Source organism: Protopterus annectens, chromosome 2.part0 (assembly GCF_019279795.1).
Source record: "Protopterus annectens isolate FY-2018-M chromosome 2.part0, PAN1.0, whole genome shotgun sequence".
Lineage (NCBI taxonomy): Eukaryota > Metazoa > Chordata > Ceratodontiformes > Protopteridae > Protopterus > Protopterus annectens.
This window is the reverse complement of record NC_056728.1, coordinates 895913846-895933709: the sequence shown is the minus strand read 5'-3', so window position 1 is coordinate 895933709 and position 19864 is coordinate 895913846. Positions and strand designations below refer to the sequence as shown.

General features: G+C 39.6%; 1 protein-coding gene across 1 annotated transcript in view; it reads right to left on the bottom strand.

The window, feature by feature from the left end:
* Positions 1-19477, bottom strand: part of LOC122793284 (vesicle-associated membrane protein 8-like) — a 188754-nt gene extending 169277 nt beyond the window's left edge. Inside the window, exon 1 of the mRNA XM_044061148.1 lies at positions 19276-19477. Coding sequence (XP_043917083.1) covers positions 19276-19278 — 3 coding nt within the window. The 5' untranslated portion in view covers positions 19279-19477. The remainder of the gene's footprint in view (positions 1-19275) is intronic.
* Positions 19478-19864: the final 387 nt, after the last annotated feature.

The window sequence follows — 19864 nt, the reverse complement described above, 5'->3', positions numbered from 1 at the left end:
AGTCCAGGGGTGTTAAAGGCGTCCAGCTTAAGTTGCCACACTAGCTCACGATTCTCTAACATAAGAGAAATCGGTCCGCCTCTGGTAGTAGTGGGTATATGATCTATACCCATGAAAAGAAAGCTATGTCCTGGTTTGTTCACTATGTGCTTGGCTAATGCATTTTCACATTTTCTGTTCCTGATGGCATAACAGTGTTGGTAGATACGTTCCTTAAATTTCCTGTCGGTCTTTCCGACATAGAAAGCTGAACAGCAAACGCAAAACGCCACATAAATAATTGATTTAGTGTCACAGTTAATTTTAACTTGAATATCATATTTTCTCTGCCCTATGCAGAAAGAACTACCTGTCTTTATAACATTGCACCAGTTGCATGAACCACATATAAAGGAGCCTTTGACTCTGTTATAAGTGTTAATTTCGGAACACTTCTGCAATAATTCTTTAATGTTATTTCCCCTCTTATATACTATTCTCGGTTTTGCCCCCAATTTCTCCAATAACAAGGGGTTACTGGAAATAAAATGCCAGTTCTTATCGATTATTCCTGCAATCTGCCTGGAATTTAAGTTAAAAGTAGTAGTAAAACTGCTAGGATATTCCAGAACATTCATTTCCGAGTTAACATCATGGGAACCACTGGTAAGAGTAGAAATGGAAGTATCTAAAACTTCCATTGTGTTACAGCAACCCACTAATTCACTACCAAGCAATGGCTTGTAAAGGCCCCTAGATCTCTTAGATTCTACCTCACAAATCAAGTCATCGATTAAACTTCGGGGGTATCCCCGATTAATAAATAATTCTTTCAAGAAAGCACATTCCGATGTGAAGTCTAGTGTATCACTACACATCCTTACAGCCCTTACCAGTTGTCCTTTCACAATAGCCCTCTTTAATTTAGGAGGGTGAGAACTGGTGTAGTGCAGAAAGGAGTACACATATGTGTCCTTCCTGAAAATAGTAGATTTAAGCTTTGAAGTAGATCTATTTTTTGTCAACCTAACATCAAGGTAGTCAATCTCTTCACTTGCAAATCGGTGCGTGAATTTCAAAAAGGATGTCATTTGATTAAGGTAATCTACAAATAATTGTGCTACCGTGGCGTCCCCTTTAAAAAGGATAAAAACATCATCAAGAAAGTGGGTATAGTAGCCGATTTTTTTCTTTCCAAACTGGGTGGTTAAAGACAAAGTGTTTTTCCCAGTAAGCCATGAATATATTTGCTACACAAGCCCCGCAAGGGGAGCCCATTTCTACCCCCTGTTTTTGGATGTAAAATTCCTTTTCAAAAGTAAAAAAGTTTGAGGACAAAACAATATCAAGTAACTCAGTGACGTTGTCGATTTCAGTTCTTGGAGCCTCTAGTTCGAGTAAGAGCAACCCCACCCATTCCGTAGCTTCTTGGTGCGGAATAGAGGTATACAAATCGACAACGTCAATTGTAAGAAAGTTAAAAGAGCCATCGAAACCAATACTGTTAATGTTCGATAAAAAAGACCAAGAGTCTTTACAAATGCTTGGGATCAACTTCAGATATTTTGAGAGCACAAAGTCTATGTATTTTGAACAAGGGTAGGAGATCGAAGACCTCCCGTCAACCAGTGCTCTCATCGGTGGATCCAAGAATGCTTTCTGTTCTTGATTCTCCAGCATATGAAATTTCCTCACGTAATGAAATGAATGGTTGTACTAACAGACTTAGAGGTTACTATAGGGATCTTTTCATTGATGGGAGAATCGACTCGGACACCTTCAAATATATTGACATCACGCACGCTAAGGTTCCCGTTATGTTTGGGATACCGAAGGTTCATAAAAATCTAGAGGATCCACCGATGAGAGCACTGGTTGACGGGAGGTCTTCAATCTCCTACCCTTGTTCAAAATACATAGACTTTGTGCTCTCAAAATATCTGAAGTTGATCCCAAGCATTTGTAAAGACTCTTGGTCTTTTTTATCGAACATTAACAGCATTGGTTTCGATGGCTCTTTTAACTTTCTTACAATTGACGTTGTCGATTTGTATACCTCTATTTCACACCAAGAAGCTACGGAATGGGTGGGCTTGCTCTTCCTCGAACTAGAGGCTCCAAGAACTGTAATCAACGTCACTGAGTTACTTGATATTGTTTTGTCCTCAAACTTTTTTACTTTTGAAAAGGAATTTTACATCCAAAAACAGGGGGTAGCAATGGGCTCCCCTTGCGGGGCTTGTGTAGCAAATATATTCATGGCTTACTGGGAAAAACACTTTGTCTTTAACCACCCAGTTTGGAAAGAAAAAATCGGCTACTATACCCGCTTTCTTGACGATGTTTTTATCCTTTTTAAAGGGGACGCCACGGTAGCACAATTATTTGCAGATTACCTTAATCAAACGACATCCTTTTTGAAATTCACGCACCGATTTGCAAGTGAAGAGATCGACTACCTTGATGTTAGGTTGACAAAAAATAGATCTACTTCAAAGCTTAAATCTACTATTTTCAGGAAGGACACATATGTGAACTCCTTTCTGCACTACACCAGTTCTCACCCTCCTAAATTAAAGAGGGCTATTGTGAAAGGACAACTGGTAAGGGCTGTAAGGATGTGTAGTGATACACTAGACTTCACATCAGAATGTGCTTTCTTGAAATAATTATTTATTAATCGGGGATACCCCCGAAGTTTAATCGATGACTTGATTTGTGAGGTAGAATCTAAGAGATCTAGGGGCCTTTACAAGCCATTGCTTGGTAGTGAATTAGTGGGTTGCTCTAACACAATGGAAGTTTTAGATACTTCCATTTCTACTCTTACCAGTGGTTCCCATGATGTTAACTCGGAAATGAATGTTCTGGAATATCCTAGCAGTTTTACTACTACTTTTAACTTAAATTCCAGGCAGATTGCAGGAATAATCGATAAGAACTGGCATTTTATTTCCAATAACTCATTGTTATTGGAGAAATTGGGGGCAAAACCGAGAATAGTATATAAGAGGGGAAATAACATTAAAGAATTATTGCAGAAGTGTTCCGAAATTAACACTTATAACAGAGTCAAAGGCTCCTTTATATGTGGTTCATGCAACTGGTGCAATGTTATAAAGACAGGTAGTTCTTTCTGCATAGGGCAGAGAAAATATGATATTCAAGTTAAAATTAACTGTGACACTAAATCAATTATTTATGTGGCGTTTTGTGTTTGCTGTTCAGCTTTCTATGTCGGAAAGACTGACAGGAAATTTAAGGAACGTATCTACCAACACTGTTATGACATCAGGAACAGCAAATGTGAAAATGCATTAGCCAAGCACATAGTGAACAAACCAGGACATAGCTTTCTTTTCATGGGTATAGATCATATACCCACTACTACCAGAGGCAGACCGATTTCTCTTATGTTAGAGAATCGTGAGCTAGTATGGCAACTTAAGCTGGACGCCTTTAACACCCCTGGACTTAATGAGAGCTGTAATATAGCACCAGTATTAAAATATAAATCCTATTTGAGATAATTAATGAATGACCTGAGACAGTTCAGCTATCCCCTACCCTGTGGTGATTATGTTGCAACTACCACTGCATATACCCAAAGGCTATACTTCCATTCCAGTTCTTGTACTGAGGCTAATATTCCTATTTACACAAATACAGTGTCAAATTGAGAAACAGCCCTTTAGTGGAACTCAGCTATAAAAAAACTCTTCAATAAAAAGGAAAAAGCTAAAGAATAGAATACAAATGCAGTACGTAAAATTGACCTCAAAACATTAACAATGGACTCAAAAACAAGTCAATCTTAAAGGTATTAACAAAAGACTCAGAATAAGGATCAAATCCTGTAGAATTAATAATTAACTAAAAACTGGTATGTCAGCAAAAGATAAAAGCAAAACACTCCTTAATTATCTTCAGAACCTCATAAATAATACCCCATATTCCACCAAGCTTATCTCTAATGTCATCACCCACTCAAACCCTGGGGACATAACATTCTTGCAGATAAATTCAGTTACAAATTTTCTCCTCTGTTGCATTTAAGCTTCCCAATACAAAGTATTGAGTTCATAACCCTCATTATTCACCCCTGAATGGATGATAAAAGTGCCCCCCAGGTCCAAAATTACCAGTTTTTTGGGTCTAGATATATCCATCTGTTTTTTTGGTCAGTATGAAATACCCCTTGTTAAACTTCCTCCTCAAACTATTCAACAACAGCATCTCCAATGACTACAAACCAGAAGTATGGGGAACAACGTAGAACTGCCTTTACAAAATGGAGGCCTCATCATGGATCCTGGCAACTACAGACCTATCAGTCTTACTAGTATTATTGCAAGGTGATGAAATGCATTATCATGAGCCTCAGAAGTAGGGAGGTTTAGGGAACCTCCAGTCCCTAGACCCAAACTAGTTTGGATACATATAATGTAGACCAAGTCTACTAAACTTGGTTGATTTACTTGAAAGAGTTACAGAAACAAGGACTCTTGTATATCTACCATATAAATGACACTGCCCTGAACACAGACACTATTATTAGAGACCTAGGTGCCTTCGTGGGTATGAACTGAGTAGGTTCATAGGTTCATAAGGTATTCACTAAGCTAATGAACACAAGGGCCTTTTTAAGCCTAGCCATGCATCCCAAATCTCTGACAAGTTCTAGAACCCTTGATAAGTGTAAGAAGCGGCTTAGGAGATGAAACATTTACAAGCAGGGGCCTGTGAGATAAACCATTTACAGGCTTCCTATGTCCATTAAAGACATAGGTGCCAAACCATTAATGAATTTCCTGTTCTCCATCTAATTGTCCAAGTTACACTTAAATTGGGTTAGGGTGGAGCTCTGACTTACATGGCTGGAGATCCTGCTCCAGAGGAGGTGTAGTCTCTGAGATACATACCTGTCTCTCCAGCAGGTCCTATTTATATCACAGGCAAGGTTTAAGTCTTTAGAATGGGCAATTCTGGTGCTGTTTGTTTTACGGATTTGCAGGAAGTCCATCAGGATGGGGTCTGACAATGCCCTGTATGCCAGTCATAGATCTTCTCACAACAGCCTGTAGAAGACAGAATACAGTAATAGGGTCTTGTCGTGATCTGCACAGGACATGTTACTTACACCCTGTATTCCTTTTGGTGAGGAACCTCTGTGGATATTCCAATTGTTGGCTATGCCTGGTGGCATTGTACTCAATGATAGGTCTGATGAATGCCAAATACAGTGGAACAATGATTTCCTTGAACCTAGATGCCATACCTTTGTTTATAAGTTGTACACCACAGAATGACTTTCTTACCAATGGAGACATGTGGTGGTCAAAGGCTAGATTATTGTCTATGTGTATCCTCAAGTCCCTGACTACTGGATCGACACTTGGGGGTGTGTTGTCAATATGACAGTTACCAGGGGTGGATGACTTCCCAAAGGATACTATTAGGCATTTAGTTTTAGTCCATTGCTCTAACACTAGTTATTTGTCTGTGTCAGCCCTTCATGGAGAACATTTGTGTTGGTAGAGGATTCTATGACTTTTCCTAATTTTCAGTCATTTGCAAATTTAGTTAACCATAGGTTATTAACATTGGACTTGACTTCAGTGAAGTAAATGTCAAAAATGAGTGGTTCCAGGGCCAATCCCTGAGGGGCTTTGCTTGTGACTGGCCTCTTTGTAGAGGTGGAATCCCCAATTCTAACTTTCTGGGTCCTGTTTAGGGGCCAGCTGGGTATCCATCGTGTGACATAAGGGTTTATACCTAATCTCTTCAGTTTGTCAACAATGCCTGAGTGGGGTATTGTGTCAAATGCTTTAGCCAGGTCAAGGTAGGCAGCGTGAACCATTTTGCCCTCATCCATTGCTTAGGTGACAATCCCAAAGAAGTCCACCAGGTTGAGTATGCATGACCTGTCCTTGATGAAACCAAATTGGGTTGGGTCCAGTGTCTGGAAGTTACTATGTCATTATTGATCAGTTCCATGATAATTCTTTCCATGACTTTGCATACAAGACTAATGAGACATATGGGTCTGTAGTTTCCAAGGTCTGTAGATGGCCCACCTTTGTGCAGAGAGATGACTGTTTCTGTTCCTGATTCATGAGGCATGAAACCTGTTTAGAGGCTACAGCTGAACAGAAATTACAAAGGGCCTGATAGGTCATGTTTCATGCTATTTAGAAGACAACCTGGGTTATTGTCTGGGCCCACTGATGCAGTGTTTTTGGTCTTAGAAAGAGCTTTAAGAACGTGTTCCCTAGTGATAGCCTCGGGAGTAATATTTGATGGTATTTCCTGAGGGTCAGGCTGAGGGGAGAGAGAGGAAGTTGGTACTAATTTAGTCAGCCATTAAGTTTGCTAAATCTTCTGGCTCAGTATTGGTGGCTCAATTAACAATGAGCTTTGCACACAATTGTTTATTGCTTTTGAGACAGCAGACATAGCTAAAGAATGCCTTGCAGCTATCATTGGCCTAGGAGGCCAAACTTACCTCAGACTGGCTTTGCTATGCTTTATCAGTCCCTTGAGGTGTTTATTTAGTTTGAAAAGAATGCTTTTATCCTGCTTGGTGCTGCACCTCCTCAGTTTTGCCATGATATTCTTCCTTCTGTTATACTGCCTACTGATGTAGTGATTCGACCTTGTATTTTGACAGTTCTGTACTTCTTCTTGGTGCGTACAAGTTGCCTCTATGCTGCTATTAACATGCTTTATAGGGTTTCTGTCAACACTTCAATGTAAATGTCAGTGTTCTCATGGTTTATAGGGGCTTGAAATATTGCCAAGTTATCACTTATTAGTAGGAAGTTAGCCTTAGAGTAGTTACTAAATATTCCAGGGTTATCTGGGGTTCCAGGTTTTATTTTTACTTCAAAGGAGACCATTTTGTGGTCTGACCTTATCAGAAAAGGCATTCCACTAAGAGGTGTGCAACACTCTCCCATACTATTGAGAACCAGGTCCAGCGTGTTTGCACCTCTGTTTAGTGTATTGACAATCTGGTCCAGGGAGTTTGTGTTTAAAAAATCCAGGTATCTCTGTGCCTGTATATTTGGTGTTGTATATGATTACCAGTTAAAAGTGGGGTAAATACAGTCATTCATTAATAAGGTATTGGGTTGGTTGGTGAGTGTTTCAACTAAGTTTAATGTTATGGGTTTCCTGGGTCATAGAGGGGCGCCTATAGCTTGCGAGGAACTGATATGGGATTTTCTCTGTGGTGATTTGAACATGGAGAAGCTCAGGTAAATTGTCCTGTTTGACCAGCCTTGAGGTATATTTATTTTTGATGTAAACTGAGACACTTCCAACTTTGGTCCCCGTCTGTGTAGTAGATGGTCTACATGTGTAGAAGGCATTATAGCTTTGCACAGCTGATATGCTCTCCGTGGCTCTAAACTATGTCTCCATGACTGCATATACATCAGCATTCTGTAGGGTGAGGAGAGCTTCTAAGGAGTGGAGTTTTTTGTTTAGACTCCTAGCATTGAGCAATAATGCATTTAGATTTTCTTGGTTTTGATTTGCTATGTTGGAAGTACTTTCAGTTTTTCATTGCCTAAAAAGGCACTAAGGGGAGGACAGTGATTTAGCTGATATTCAAAAACCTAGAGGGGAGAAGTACAGACTGTCTCTGGAAAAGCAGCTTGGTCTGTTGACCATCTCCTTCCATGCTGACAAATATTGACACCAGAAACTAAGTCAATTGTTGAAGTGAGTCATCTTCTGTTCGTATTGTGGCATCATCCTAGGAGAAGGTAAAATGCTGCTCAACGCTAGGCTCATATCAGCTTGGGACACATATTCTGAGAGTTTCATGATGTCTCTCTTCATATAGTCTAGGTAGGAATGTCATTTACCCCCACATGAACTATGAATGAGCCATGCTGGTACTTGTGGTCCAATGATCTGAATGTGTGCAGAATGTGGTGGATCCAGGCCCTTGATAAGGAAATGACCATGACTTTCTCCTTACTCGGCCTAATGAAAGGGACATCGGTGTATCTCACAATGGAGTCTCCAATGACCAGAATGTTGAATTATGTGGTGGCTTGTCTAATGGGCTTAGAAGTAGAGACTCAGTGAGATTTGGTTGTACCATTTTTGAATTATAATCAGTATAATACAGTCATGTAAATACTGAACTTTATTTTTATTTATTTATTTATTTATTTATATTTGTTGACCGGGAGTGTCCGACTGGACGTAGGTCCATTTTCAGCGGAGGCCCGGGGAGAAAAGATCCACAGTTAAAATAAACAGACAATAGTTACATTGGATTACATAGCGATTAACAATTTACATAGCAATTACTTACAACATATTTACAGATGAAGAACATAGTACATCAGTGGACAACTAGAATCTTTATCTGTGTAGTACATAACAGACTTTAACAAATGTTAAAATAAGAAGTTCCTGCTGTATAATAAGTACTAGGTAAGGTAGTTAGTGGAGTGGAAAGAAAGGTAGTGGTTGGATGGGGTGGGTGATATTAGAGTGGGAGTTGCAAGGGCATAGCCAGCATGTTTTTAGGTGCGCTTTTAGTAAAGTTTTGAAGTGGGTGCATGATGGTATGGAGGTAATTGTGGGTGGGAGGGAGTTCCATAATTTGGCTATGGTGCAAGAGAATAGTGCTTCACCAGCAGAGTTATTGGCTTTAGTGATCTTCAAATGATTTTTGTTGCTGGATCTTAGTGGTCTGGTGGTGCGATAGGGTTGGAGTAGATTCTAGAGGGATGGGACATTTAGAGGATGGTTTACTAGTTTGTGGGCAAGTGAGAGTTGATACCATTGAAGGAGGTGAGGGAGTTCAAGCCAGCCCAGTTCAGCAAGTGAGAGACAGTGGTGACTATGGTAGGATGCCCCTGTGGCGAATTTGGCGATTTTGTTGTAGCAGGTCTCTAGCTTGTTTAGATCGCATTGCCTTAGGTTGGTATATATTGGAGAGGCATAAAGTAGGGCGGAGATAAGGTCTTTGCATGTATCATGTTGCACAAAGACACACACAGATCAACAAAGCTTGTTATTGTCTCCTTATTTATTACACATCACTGTTTCACATGCATTCACACATGCATTCACACCCAAGGCCGATTCAGTCTGTGAACCAATGGTATGGAATTCCCTCTCTTCTACCATAAGGGAGCTACACACAATGCACACATTCAGCACACAACCAAAACTGCAAATTCATAAGGAAGCATAATGCAGACATGTTGATGTTATTACATAGGTCACATATCACAGCTCTGAACAGCTAGCAATACAAGTTTGTACATGGAAGAACTCCCAGTCATGTCTTTAGGAATGCAACAGTCATAAACCTTTAGATGTTTCCTTGGGTGATATGTATTTTTGTCTGTTATGAGAGGTATTACATTTCTTTTCTTAAACTGTTCTTGTCTGAAAAAAGAACCTATTGGTCCAGGTCACATACTTGTAAAATTTTATATCATTTTGTTGACCGGGAAAGTCTGACTAGGAAAGAGCCTATTTTTAGCGGAGGCCCAGGGAGAAATGCTCCAGATGCATGTTTTTGGATTGTAGGAGGAAACCGGAGTACCGCATGCAAACTCCACATAGAAGGCACCCCAGCCGAGAATCAAACCAGAGAACCTCTTGCTGTGAGGTGACAATGTTAAAAATAAATAAATAAGATAAATCTCAAAACACAGGCTGTCAGCAGGTAAAAGTTATTCTGTGAATTTTCTTGTGTCTTAATAAAAAAAAAATCTTAGTGTATTAATAGATTAGTATTTACATTATGGCATATGATGTAACTGTTGTATGCACCTACAATGAAATATTAGGTAAACTAATCAGTGTCATATTGCAGCAGTTGTAGTAGATGAGCTACATAAAGGTAAACAACATGCAAAGCATGTAATCAAGTCAATATTACTTCTGCAAGCTCTAAACCTCTATTCCCTACTTGTCTTAACACTGCTGCCAGAGCATTTATTGATTCCTGCATTAAAGAGATTCACAACAGTAACCCAGCCACTGGGGATGCACAAGCCAATGCATTTGTTTGTGCCGGTCCCAAGCCCGGATAAATGGGGAGGGTTGCATCAGGAAGGGCATCCAGCATAAAAATTTTGCCAAATCATACATGCAGACAAAAGTACACATATTAATACCGGATCGGTCAAGGCCCGGGTTAACAACGACCGCTACCAGTACTGTTGGCCAACAGGGTGCTGGCGGAAATTGGGCTACTGTTGGCCGAAGGAGGAGAAGAGGCAGAAGGCATGGCCGAAGGCAGGTAAAGGCTAGGACTGTGATAGTGAAAGTTGGAACTTTGAATGTTGGCAGTATGACTGGTATAGGGAGAGAGCTAGCTGATATGATGGACTGAAGGACTGTTGGTATATTGTGTTTGCAAGAGACCAAATGGAAGGGGAGCAAGGCTAGGTGTATCGGAGGCGGTTTCAAATTGTTTTATCATGGTGTGGATGGGAGAAGAAATGGTGTAGGCATTATCCTGAAGGAACAGTATGTTAAGAGTGTTTTGGAGGTGAAAAGAGCGTCAGATAGAGTGATGTTTATGAAGCTGGAAATTGATGGTGTAATAATGAATGTTGTTAGTGCATATGCTCCACAAGTTGGGTGTGCGATGGATGAGAAAGAAAATTTTGTAGTGAGTTGGATGACGTGGTGATGACTGTACCCAAGGGTGAGAGACTAGTGATTAGAGCAGATTTCAATGGTCATGTTGGTGAAGGGAACAGAGGGGATGAGGAAGTGATGGGTAGGTATGGTGTTAAGCAAAGGAATGCAGAAGGACAGATGGTAGTGGATTTTGCGAAAAGTATGGACATGGCTGTGTTGAATACATATTTTAACAAGAGGGAGGAGCATAGGGTGACATACAAGAGTGGAGGAAGGTGTACACAGGTGGATTATATCTTATGTAGAAGTTTGAAGGAGATTGGAGACTGTAAAGTGGTGGAAGGAGAAAGTGTAGTTAGGCAGCATAGGATGGTGGTTTGTAGGATGACATTGGTGATCAAGAAGAGGAGGATGAGTGTGAGGGCAGCACCAAGGATCAAATGGTGGAAAATGAAAAATGGTAATTGTGAGGTGATGTTCAGGGAAGAGTTAAGACAGGCACTGGGTGGCAGTGAAGAGTTACCAAATAGCTGGGTAACTACAGCAGAGCTAGTAAGAGAGATGGCTAGAAAGGTGCTTGGTGTGACATCTGGAAAGAGGAAGGACAAGGAAACCTGGTGGTGGAATGAAGAAGTACAGGAGAGTATACAGAGAAAGAGGTTGGCAAAGAAGAAGTGGGATTGTCAGAGAAATGAAGAAAGTAGACAGGAGTATAAGGAGATGAGGTGCATGGCAAAGAGAGAGGTGGCGAAGGCTAAGAATAAGGCATATGAAGAGTTGTATGAAAGGTTGGACACTAAGGAGGGAGAAAAGGACCTGTACCGATTGGCTAGACAGAGGGACCGAGCTAGTAAAGATGTGCAGCAGGTAAGGGTAATAAAGGATAATGAGGGAAACGTACTCACAAGCGAGGAGAGTGCGTTGAGCAGATGGAAAGAGTACTTTGAGGGGTTGATGAATGAAGAGAATGAGAGGGAGAGAAGGTTGAATGATGTGCAGATAGTGAATCATGAAGTGCAGTGGATTAGCAAGGAGGAAGTAAGGATAGCTATGAAGAGGATGAAGAATGGAAAGGCTGTTGGTCCAGATGACATACCTGTGGAAGCATGGAATTGTTTAGGTGAAATGGCAGTGGAGTTTTTAACTAGATTGTTTAATGAAATCTTGGAAAGTGAGAGGATGCCTGAGGAATGGAGAAAAACTGTTTTGGTACCGATTTTTAAGAATAAGGGTGATGTGCAGAGCTGTAGTAACTACAGAGGGATTAAACTGATCAGTCACAGAATGAAGTTATGGGAAAGAGTAGTGGAAGCTAGGCTAAGAAGGGAGGTGATGATTAGTGATCAGCAGTATGGTTTAATGCCAGGAAAGAGCACTACAGATGCGATGTTTGTTTTGAGAGTGTTGATGGAGAAGTACAGAGAATGTCAGAAGGAGCTGCATTGTGTCTTTGTGGATTTAGAGAAAGCATATGACAGGGTGCCTAGAGAGGAGTTGTGGTATTGTATGAGGAAGTTGGGAGTGTCAGAGAAGTATGTAAGAGTGGTACAGGATATGTACGGGGGTAGTGTGACAGAGGTGAAGTCTGCGGTGGGAGTGATGGATGCATTTAAGGTGGAGGTGGGATTACATCAAGGTTCAGCTCTGAGCCCTTTCTTATTTGTAATGGTGATGGACAGGTTGACAGACGAGATCAGACAGGAGTCCCCGTGGACTATGATGTTTGCAGATGACATTGTGATCTGTAGCGAGAGTAGGGAACAGGTGGAGGAGACCCTGGAGAGATGGATATATGCTCTAGAGAGAAGAGGAATGAAGGTCAGCAGAACTAAGACAGAATATATGTGTGTGAATGAGAGGGAGGATAGAGAAATGGTGAGTATGCAGGGAGTAGAGTTGGCAAAGGTGGATGAGTTTAACTACTTTGGATCAACAGTTCAGAGTAATGGTGAGTGTGGAAGAGGGGTGAAGAAGAGAGTGCAGGCAGGATGGAGTGGGTGGAGAAGAGTGTCAGGTATGATTTGTGACAGACGTGTACCAGTAAGAGTGAAAGGGAAGACGTAAAAGAGGGTAGTGAGACCAGCTATGTTATATGGGTTGGAGACAGTGGCATTGACAAAAAGGCAGGAGTCAGAGCTTGACGTGGCAGAGTTGAAGATGTTAAGATTTGCACTGGGTGTGACAAGGATGGACAGGATTAGGAATAAGTATATTAGAGGGTCAGCCCAGGTTGGAAGGTTTGGAGACAAAGCCAGAGAGGCAAGATTACGTTGGTTTGGACATGTGCTGAGGAGGGATGCAGAGTACATTGGGAAAAGGATGAAGCTACCAGGTAACCGGAAAAGAGGAAGATAAGGTTTATGGATGTGGTGAGAGAGGACATGCAGGTGGTTAGTGTGGCAGAGCAAGATGCAGAGAACAGGAAGAAATGGAAACAGTTGATCTGTTGTGGTGACCCCTGACGGGAGCAGCCAAAAGAAGAAGAAGACTGGTAAGAACAGTATATCAAGATCTTCTGCCTTTGAAGCTGCTCAAGAAGGCATGAATGACTTTACCAGTGATGTGTCTCCAAGTACAATGCAATACCTTATGACAGTAACACCTACCTTGCTGCACTATGTTTGCCACCTTTGCAGCTTGTAGGCAAATCTGTAATTAAACAGCCTTTGCCTCATCTGAAGGTCCTAAACTCTTCATTTGTTGCTGTCTAAGAACATAGATCTTGCTACATCTATTTTCATCAATTGCAGCCTAACTGAAATGAGGATCCTGTAGTTCAAGAAAGAAGCTATTCTCATAGCCCTTCCCAAAGGACCTCAGAGTAACAGTCTGTCAAACTTCTGATTCTTCACCTATCCACATTGTGGCCCTCCATGAGCTTACCATTGTCTGCAAGTTGTGTGCTTTTAACACACTTATGGAGAAACCCAAAATTTTCAACTTCAAGCCCCAAGCTGGATCTGTCAATACCATCCCTTTACTGGTGGTTATTGAGGCCCGACATTAGGGGGGATCTAAGGAGCTGCCATCTGCAGCAGGCAGAGGAAGTTCTTCTGGTTATGTTGCAACCCTAACCCCTCACTCTACATGATGACATTATCATAGGCTGGGAGGACAATGAGGAATGGCCAAGGAGGAATCTTCACCCAAGGCCTTGAGGAAGCATGCCTGCTCTCTCAATCTGTTAGTCTATATATGCCCATCCTTCAGGACTGCATTAGATCCACCTCCCATCCACTCAGAATCTCCCCTCCCAGGATAGGCATGCCCTTGTCCTGTCATTAGATACCTAAGCCACTTTTGCCTAGGATGTAGTCAGGGCTTTGTTCACCTAGGCCACTGGTAAAACAGGAAGAAAAAAAATTCTAATTAACTTAGCAGACATTCTGTACTCCATGCGCTGCTAAAACTGTGACCCTATCTTTTTAGGTTGATAGGTTCATAGGTTTTTACTAAGCTTATAGCCAAATGAGAAAATCTCAGCCACATCACCCATTATTGGTGAGAAACTAACAGTGACCCCCATTAAGTAGACTCGCTCCACATAATCCTGGTGAAAATTTGCAATTACCCATCCAATCATCTACACTAGTTTTAAATGTTGCCAGGGCAATAATTTGCTTGACAGCCAAGGGCAGCCTATTCCAGAAATGGGGTATATGTTGGGTTAGGTGTATGTTATGCCAGCTGGTCTTGTTAAAATGATAGTGTAGTTTTAAATCATTAGAATGGGTGTTTTCTTTACCTTTTGTTCTGCTTAGGTGGTGGAGTTCAAAGAGTGCTGGGCATTCATGGAATGCTAAGCTGGCTTCACCCTTCTGGAGTCTGTATGATATTGGGTATTATGACAGAGCTTCTAGTTTATTAGAGTAAGCAAGGGTGCTGAGACCTGAGATCATTTTGGTGACTAAACATTGAGGTCTCTCAAGCTGGATTAGGTGCTTGGTGAGGTACATGCCAAAGGATATATTATATTCAATGGCAGGTCTAATAACAGATAAATAAAAGAGGGATTATAACTTCTTTGGACCTTGAGGAGATCCCATGAAGGATAACCTGTGAAAAGTTGAAGGATTTTCTAATCACCACAAGGACATGGTGGTCAAAGAAGTGTCTGTTGTCAACATATGTACACAAGTCCCAGATGACCGTGTCAAATTTAAGCAGAACATTATCTGTGGGTAAGCAGCAGTGATGCTAGATTTACCAAAGGAAAGTTAATGCATTTTTTGATGCTGGGGGTAGTCCATGATTAATACATCAGGCATTTGTTTGCTTCAGCCCTTGCTGGAGAATTTGAGTATCAGAATACGATTTAATAAACATTTCCAGTTTTCAGTCATCATTAAACTTGGTTACCAAAGCCCATTGATATTGGCTTTTGTGTCACAGAAATGTATACTAAAGTGGAAGGGATCAATAACAGGGCATTGTGGGTATTTACCTTTGTCTAGAGCAAATACCCCCAACCTTAACAGTATGGGTTCTACCTGACAGCCAGTTACCAATCCAGTGAACTATTTATTGGGTAATGTTAAGTTGGGAGAGTTTGTCAATAATCCCAGCAGGAGGGGTAGTGTCATAGACCTTGTCAAGATCTAAATAAGCAGTGTGGACTGCATGCCCCTTATCCATATCCTCAACCATGTTGTGTAGACACAATCTGCCTTTTACAAAGTGGAACAGATATGTATTTAGGGAGCTCCGGTCACACATATCAGTGCTTATTTCCTCAGCTATAATGCATTCCAAAGCCTTGCAAGTAATACTAATAAGACTAATGGACCTGTACTTTATGCAAGGGCACCACAAGTACCATTCTCCCCTCTTTGTGGAGATAACTAGTAGAGAGACTCGCTTTGAAGAGCTGATAGAGGAGTCTTGCTAAGTGGGACTTTACACTTCTTAGCAAGCATCCAGAGATACTGTCAGGACTCATGGAACTAGTGTTTTTAAGTTTAAAAAGGATCAAAAGGACTAGATCCAAATTGATCTCAGGAGGGGGAGTGTGAGAGGGAAAGAATGGGAGAGAGGAGGATGGATATAGTAAAGATGGAAGATAATTTCTTCACAAGAATATTAGCAAAGTCCTTGGGATTAGAGAAGGAGGTACCATTTGAGATAAGCTCAATACAGAATTGTAGGTTTCTTCTAATCTTCATAATATAGTTGAAGAAGGCCTTATTATTATTTTTTGAATTAACTGCAGTCCTAAGTTCATAGTTGCCTTTACATTTCCTTACTGGATTCTTCCTTACCAGTTTTAACTCCCTTGTATAATGATGAAGTGGACATCTTTTAATGAGTGCCCGGAGCTTTTTCTTTCTACTCGAGAGATTGTTGATGTGGTAGTTCCACAATATGGGTTTAGTTATTTCCCATGTTATTGAATAAGCAAGGCATGCCCTGGTAACACATGGACATGAGGACTTGGTCACATTTATCATACTTTCACATGCAAGCAGTAATTTATTTATTTATTTGACATTTGCAGACCAGGCTAGTCCAATTGGGTAGATCCCCTTTTTCAGTGGAGACCTGAGGAGTAAAGGTCCAGTTGTTATAAACATTACAAAAGATGAAGTATAACAAAAAAAAAAAAACACACACAGATTTACATTCTAATCTTAATGACTACATAATAACTAACAAATATATAGTATGAAACACGACTGGTCAAGACTTTATAAAGAATAAAGTATGACACTAATTATAAAACAACTGCATTCTAAGTATAAACACAAAGCAAAACTTACAGATTTAAATGTTATTCACTTAAATCTCCATTTTTAGTGCAGGTTTTCCTCGTGTTATTTGACTTCATTAAAAACAAACATATAAAAAAATATGACATTCCACCTATGCTTTTTACATAACTTTGAAATACAGAATTGAAAAATGATATTCATCATCTATACCATTTGGAAAATACCATGTTACAGAGAATATACAACGTTTTTTTTTAAGTAACTGCTCTAAATGTTTAAGCATAAATCATTTCCAGAAGTTCAGTTCAGCTTAGAAGAAAAAAGTAAAATGCCATGATAAAACCCTTCTGCATTTCTTTTTGAAATAAAAACTGCCAACACTTAACTTCTTATAAGTAAAGTATAACCAACCTGCTCAGCATACTCCATGGATTTTTTTCACATTCTTAACTTCTGCTTCATGAATAATACTTTACACCTCTGCAATTCCGCCTATAGCATTTTCCCATTTTGTGAAGTGGCTTAAACAAAACCACTCAGTATTCCCTGTACTGCTCTTCCTATTATTTAATACTGATTACATTTGTATGACCATAGCTGTCGTGATATATATATATATATATATATATATATATATATATATATATATATATATATAGATTAACTTCTAAATTTTAAAATCCAAAATCCTCGAACCTCTAAATCCCGACATTCAGAAGTTCAAAGTTTTGGAATATCGAAATTGAAAAAAAAAAAAAAAACACCTACAAAAAGAAAACCTAACACATCATGTTTAAGCAAGGGGTCTTTGCTCCCCTGCACCCCCCTGCAACCTAAATATACCAACTCTGAGATCACACTATAGTGCAGAGAATGGTAAAGTTCCCATTCTGCACTATATGGCGATCCCCAGAGATTTTGAAATCCCAAAACCTCGAACCTCTAAATCCCGACATTCAGAAGTTCAAAGTTTTGGAATATCGAAATTGAAAATAAAAAAACACCTACAAAAAGAAAACCTAACACATCATGTTTAAGCAAGGGGTCTTTGCTCCCCTGCACCCCCCTGCAACCTAAATATACCAACTCTGAAATCACACTATAGTGCAGAGAATGGTAAAATTCCCATTCTGCACTATATGGCGATCCCCAGAGATTTTGAAATCCCAAAACCTTGAACCTCTAAATCCCAACATTCAGAAGTTCAAAGTTTTGGAATATCGAAATTGAAAATAAAAAAACACCTACAAAAAGAAAACCTAACACATCATGTTTAAGCAAGGGGTCTTTGCTCCCCTGCACCCCCCTGCAACCTAAATATACCAACTCTGAGATCACACTATAGTGCAGAGAATGGTAAAGTTCCCATTCTGCACTATATGGTGATCCCCAGAGATTTTGAAATCCCAAAACCTCGAACCTCTAAATCCCGACATTCAGAAGTTCAAAGTTTTGGAATATCGAAATTGAAAATAAAAAAACACCTACAAAAAGAAGACCTAACACATCATGTTTAAGCAAGGGGTCTTTGCTCCCCTGCACTCCCCTGCAACCTAAATATACCAACTCCGAGATCACACTATAGTGCAGACAACGGTAAAGTTCCCATTCCGCACTATATGGCGATCCCCAGAAATACATTTCGAGATACCAAAACTTCGAACTTCTGAATTTCGGGATTTAGAGGCTCGAGGTTTTGGGATTTCAAAATTCAGAAGCGAACCCATATACACACACACATATACATAAATGTAGGTAAGATGTGTGTGTGTGTGTGTGTGTGTGTGTGTGTGTGTGTGTGTGTGTGTGTGTGTGTGTGTGAGCCTCCACATCAGAGGTACAGGGGGCTTGTCCCCTGTGCAAAAAAAAAATCTGTTTTCAAGTTTTTATGTCATATTTCTGCTGTCAGTTACTCATTTGTGTGACATTCATTGTGTCAGTGATTTGAGTTTCAGTCATTGTGGTATTGTCATATTATTCATTTGAGATTTGTAAGAAGTTTCGTTTTTTTTTATTTAAAGCCTTGTCCCTTTATGAAATCATAATTCTTTATTTATTTATTGATATTTGTTTATAGGGGAAGTGTGACTGGATAATAAATATCCATATTCAGTGGAGCCTGCAAAGAAAAGCTCCAGAGAGTTAAAATAACATCAAATAGAGCAGTAGTATGGATGAAATTAAAAAGCATATAAATATATAAATATATATATAATTTGACAATGGAACACATAGGATACAATAAAACATGAGGAGATGTGACATTCTGTTGCAGTGAAAATAATTCAGATATCACAGTCTTACATCATAATCTATGCAATATCACTCACAACAGCTAGAAGGAAAGAAAAATGAACTCAACATGGAAAATATTGCATTTAAGTGAATAGTACCTCTATAATTCTATAATAAATAACTATGATGAAAATGACTACATCCGGCATTTAATATATGATGATCTATACTGGTCAGCATAATATCTTTTGGCAAAACTGTTGATGTAATAAATAAATAAATACACAGATATGCACGCATACATACATAAAAACTGTCACAGCATGATACAGGAAGTTGTACGTAACCAAGTCTCCTGCTGTGTCAGATTACAGGCCTTGACAACAATGAAAACATCTCAGGCTAATTAAAGCTGCTGGCAATAAGCGCCAGTTAACAGTGTACATATGTTTAGCAAGTAAGGAGATTTTAAAAACATTCTGCAAACACACACACACAAACAAAATATTTTTGCAGTAATTTATATCATATGAATAATGTTTACTTCCTGGATTTAGAGCTTGCATATTATAGACTGAAGCGCTATGTTCATACCAGAAAGCATAAACAAGTTATCAGATAGATTCATCGTAACAATGGCAAAGCAATAATTACTTTTGGAACTACAGCCATGTAAATTCACTCCGAGTATAAATCATAATAAAATAAGGGAGAAGAGACTCACCATGTTTCTGTCATGTGCTGTAGAGTATATATATCTTCTCTGTGATTTGTGAATGCAGTTGTCAGCCAACTGTAAAGTTGTTGGTTAATGTTTGATGTGTTTGACAGAAATGAGGAAACAGAGTAACTAGAACTGCATTCCAAATGTCTCAGAGTTCAACAACACTAGTCAGTGTAGCCAAGTACATAGCTCCTGCTTTTAGAAGAAAGGTAAGTACAGCCTTAAGCAAACAGTTTTGTCAGGTGTTCTTAGTCTCATGTTCCCCAAGGGAGGACCCAGCCCAAAGGTCCTAGTGGCTTGCAATTATAATACATGCATGCTACTGAAAAATCTTGAAAGAGCTGTTGAACTGACAGCAGAAACAAAACACATCTCCCATCTTTTAAAACGCAGCAAACTGTATCTACTGATTACTTGATATTTTTAAATTTGAATCAATAATTTCAATTATTTTGAGTTTTCTTACATTAGACATTTTATTTCATATATAACACAATTACTTACTATATTTGACTAATACAGGTTTTAAGAAGTATATGAAAATACATGTAGATGGTGGGTGGAAAAATATTGTATGATTTAGCAAAGT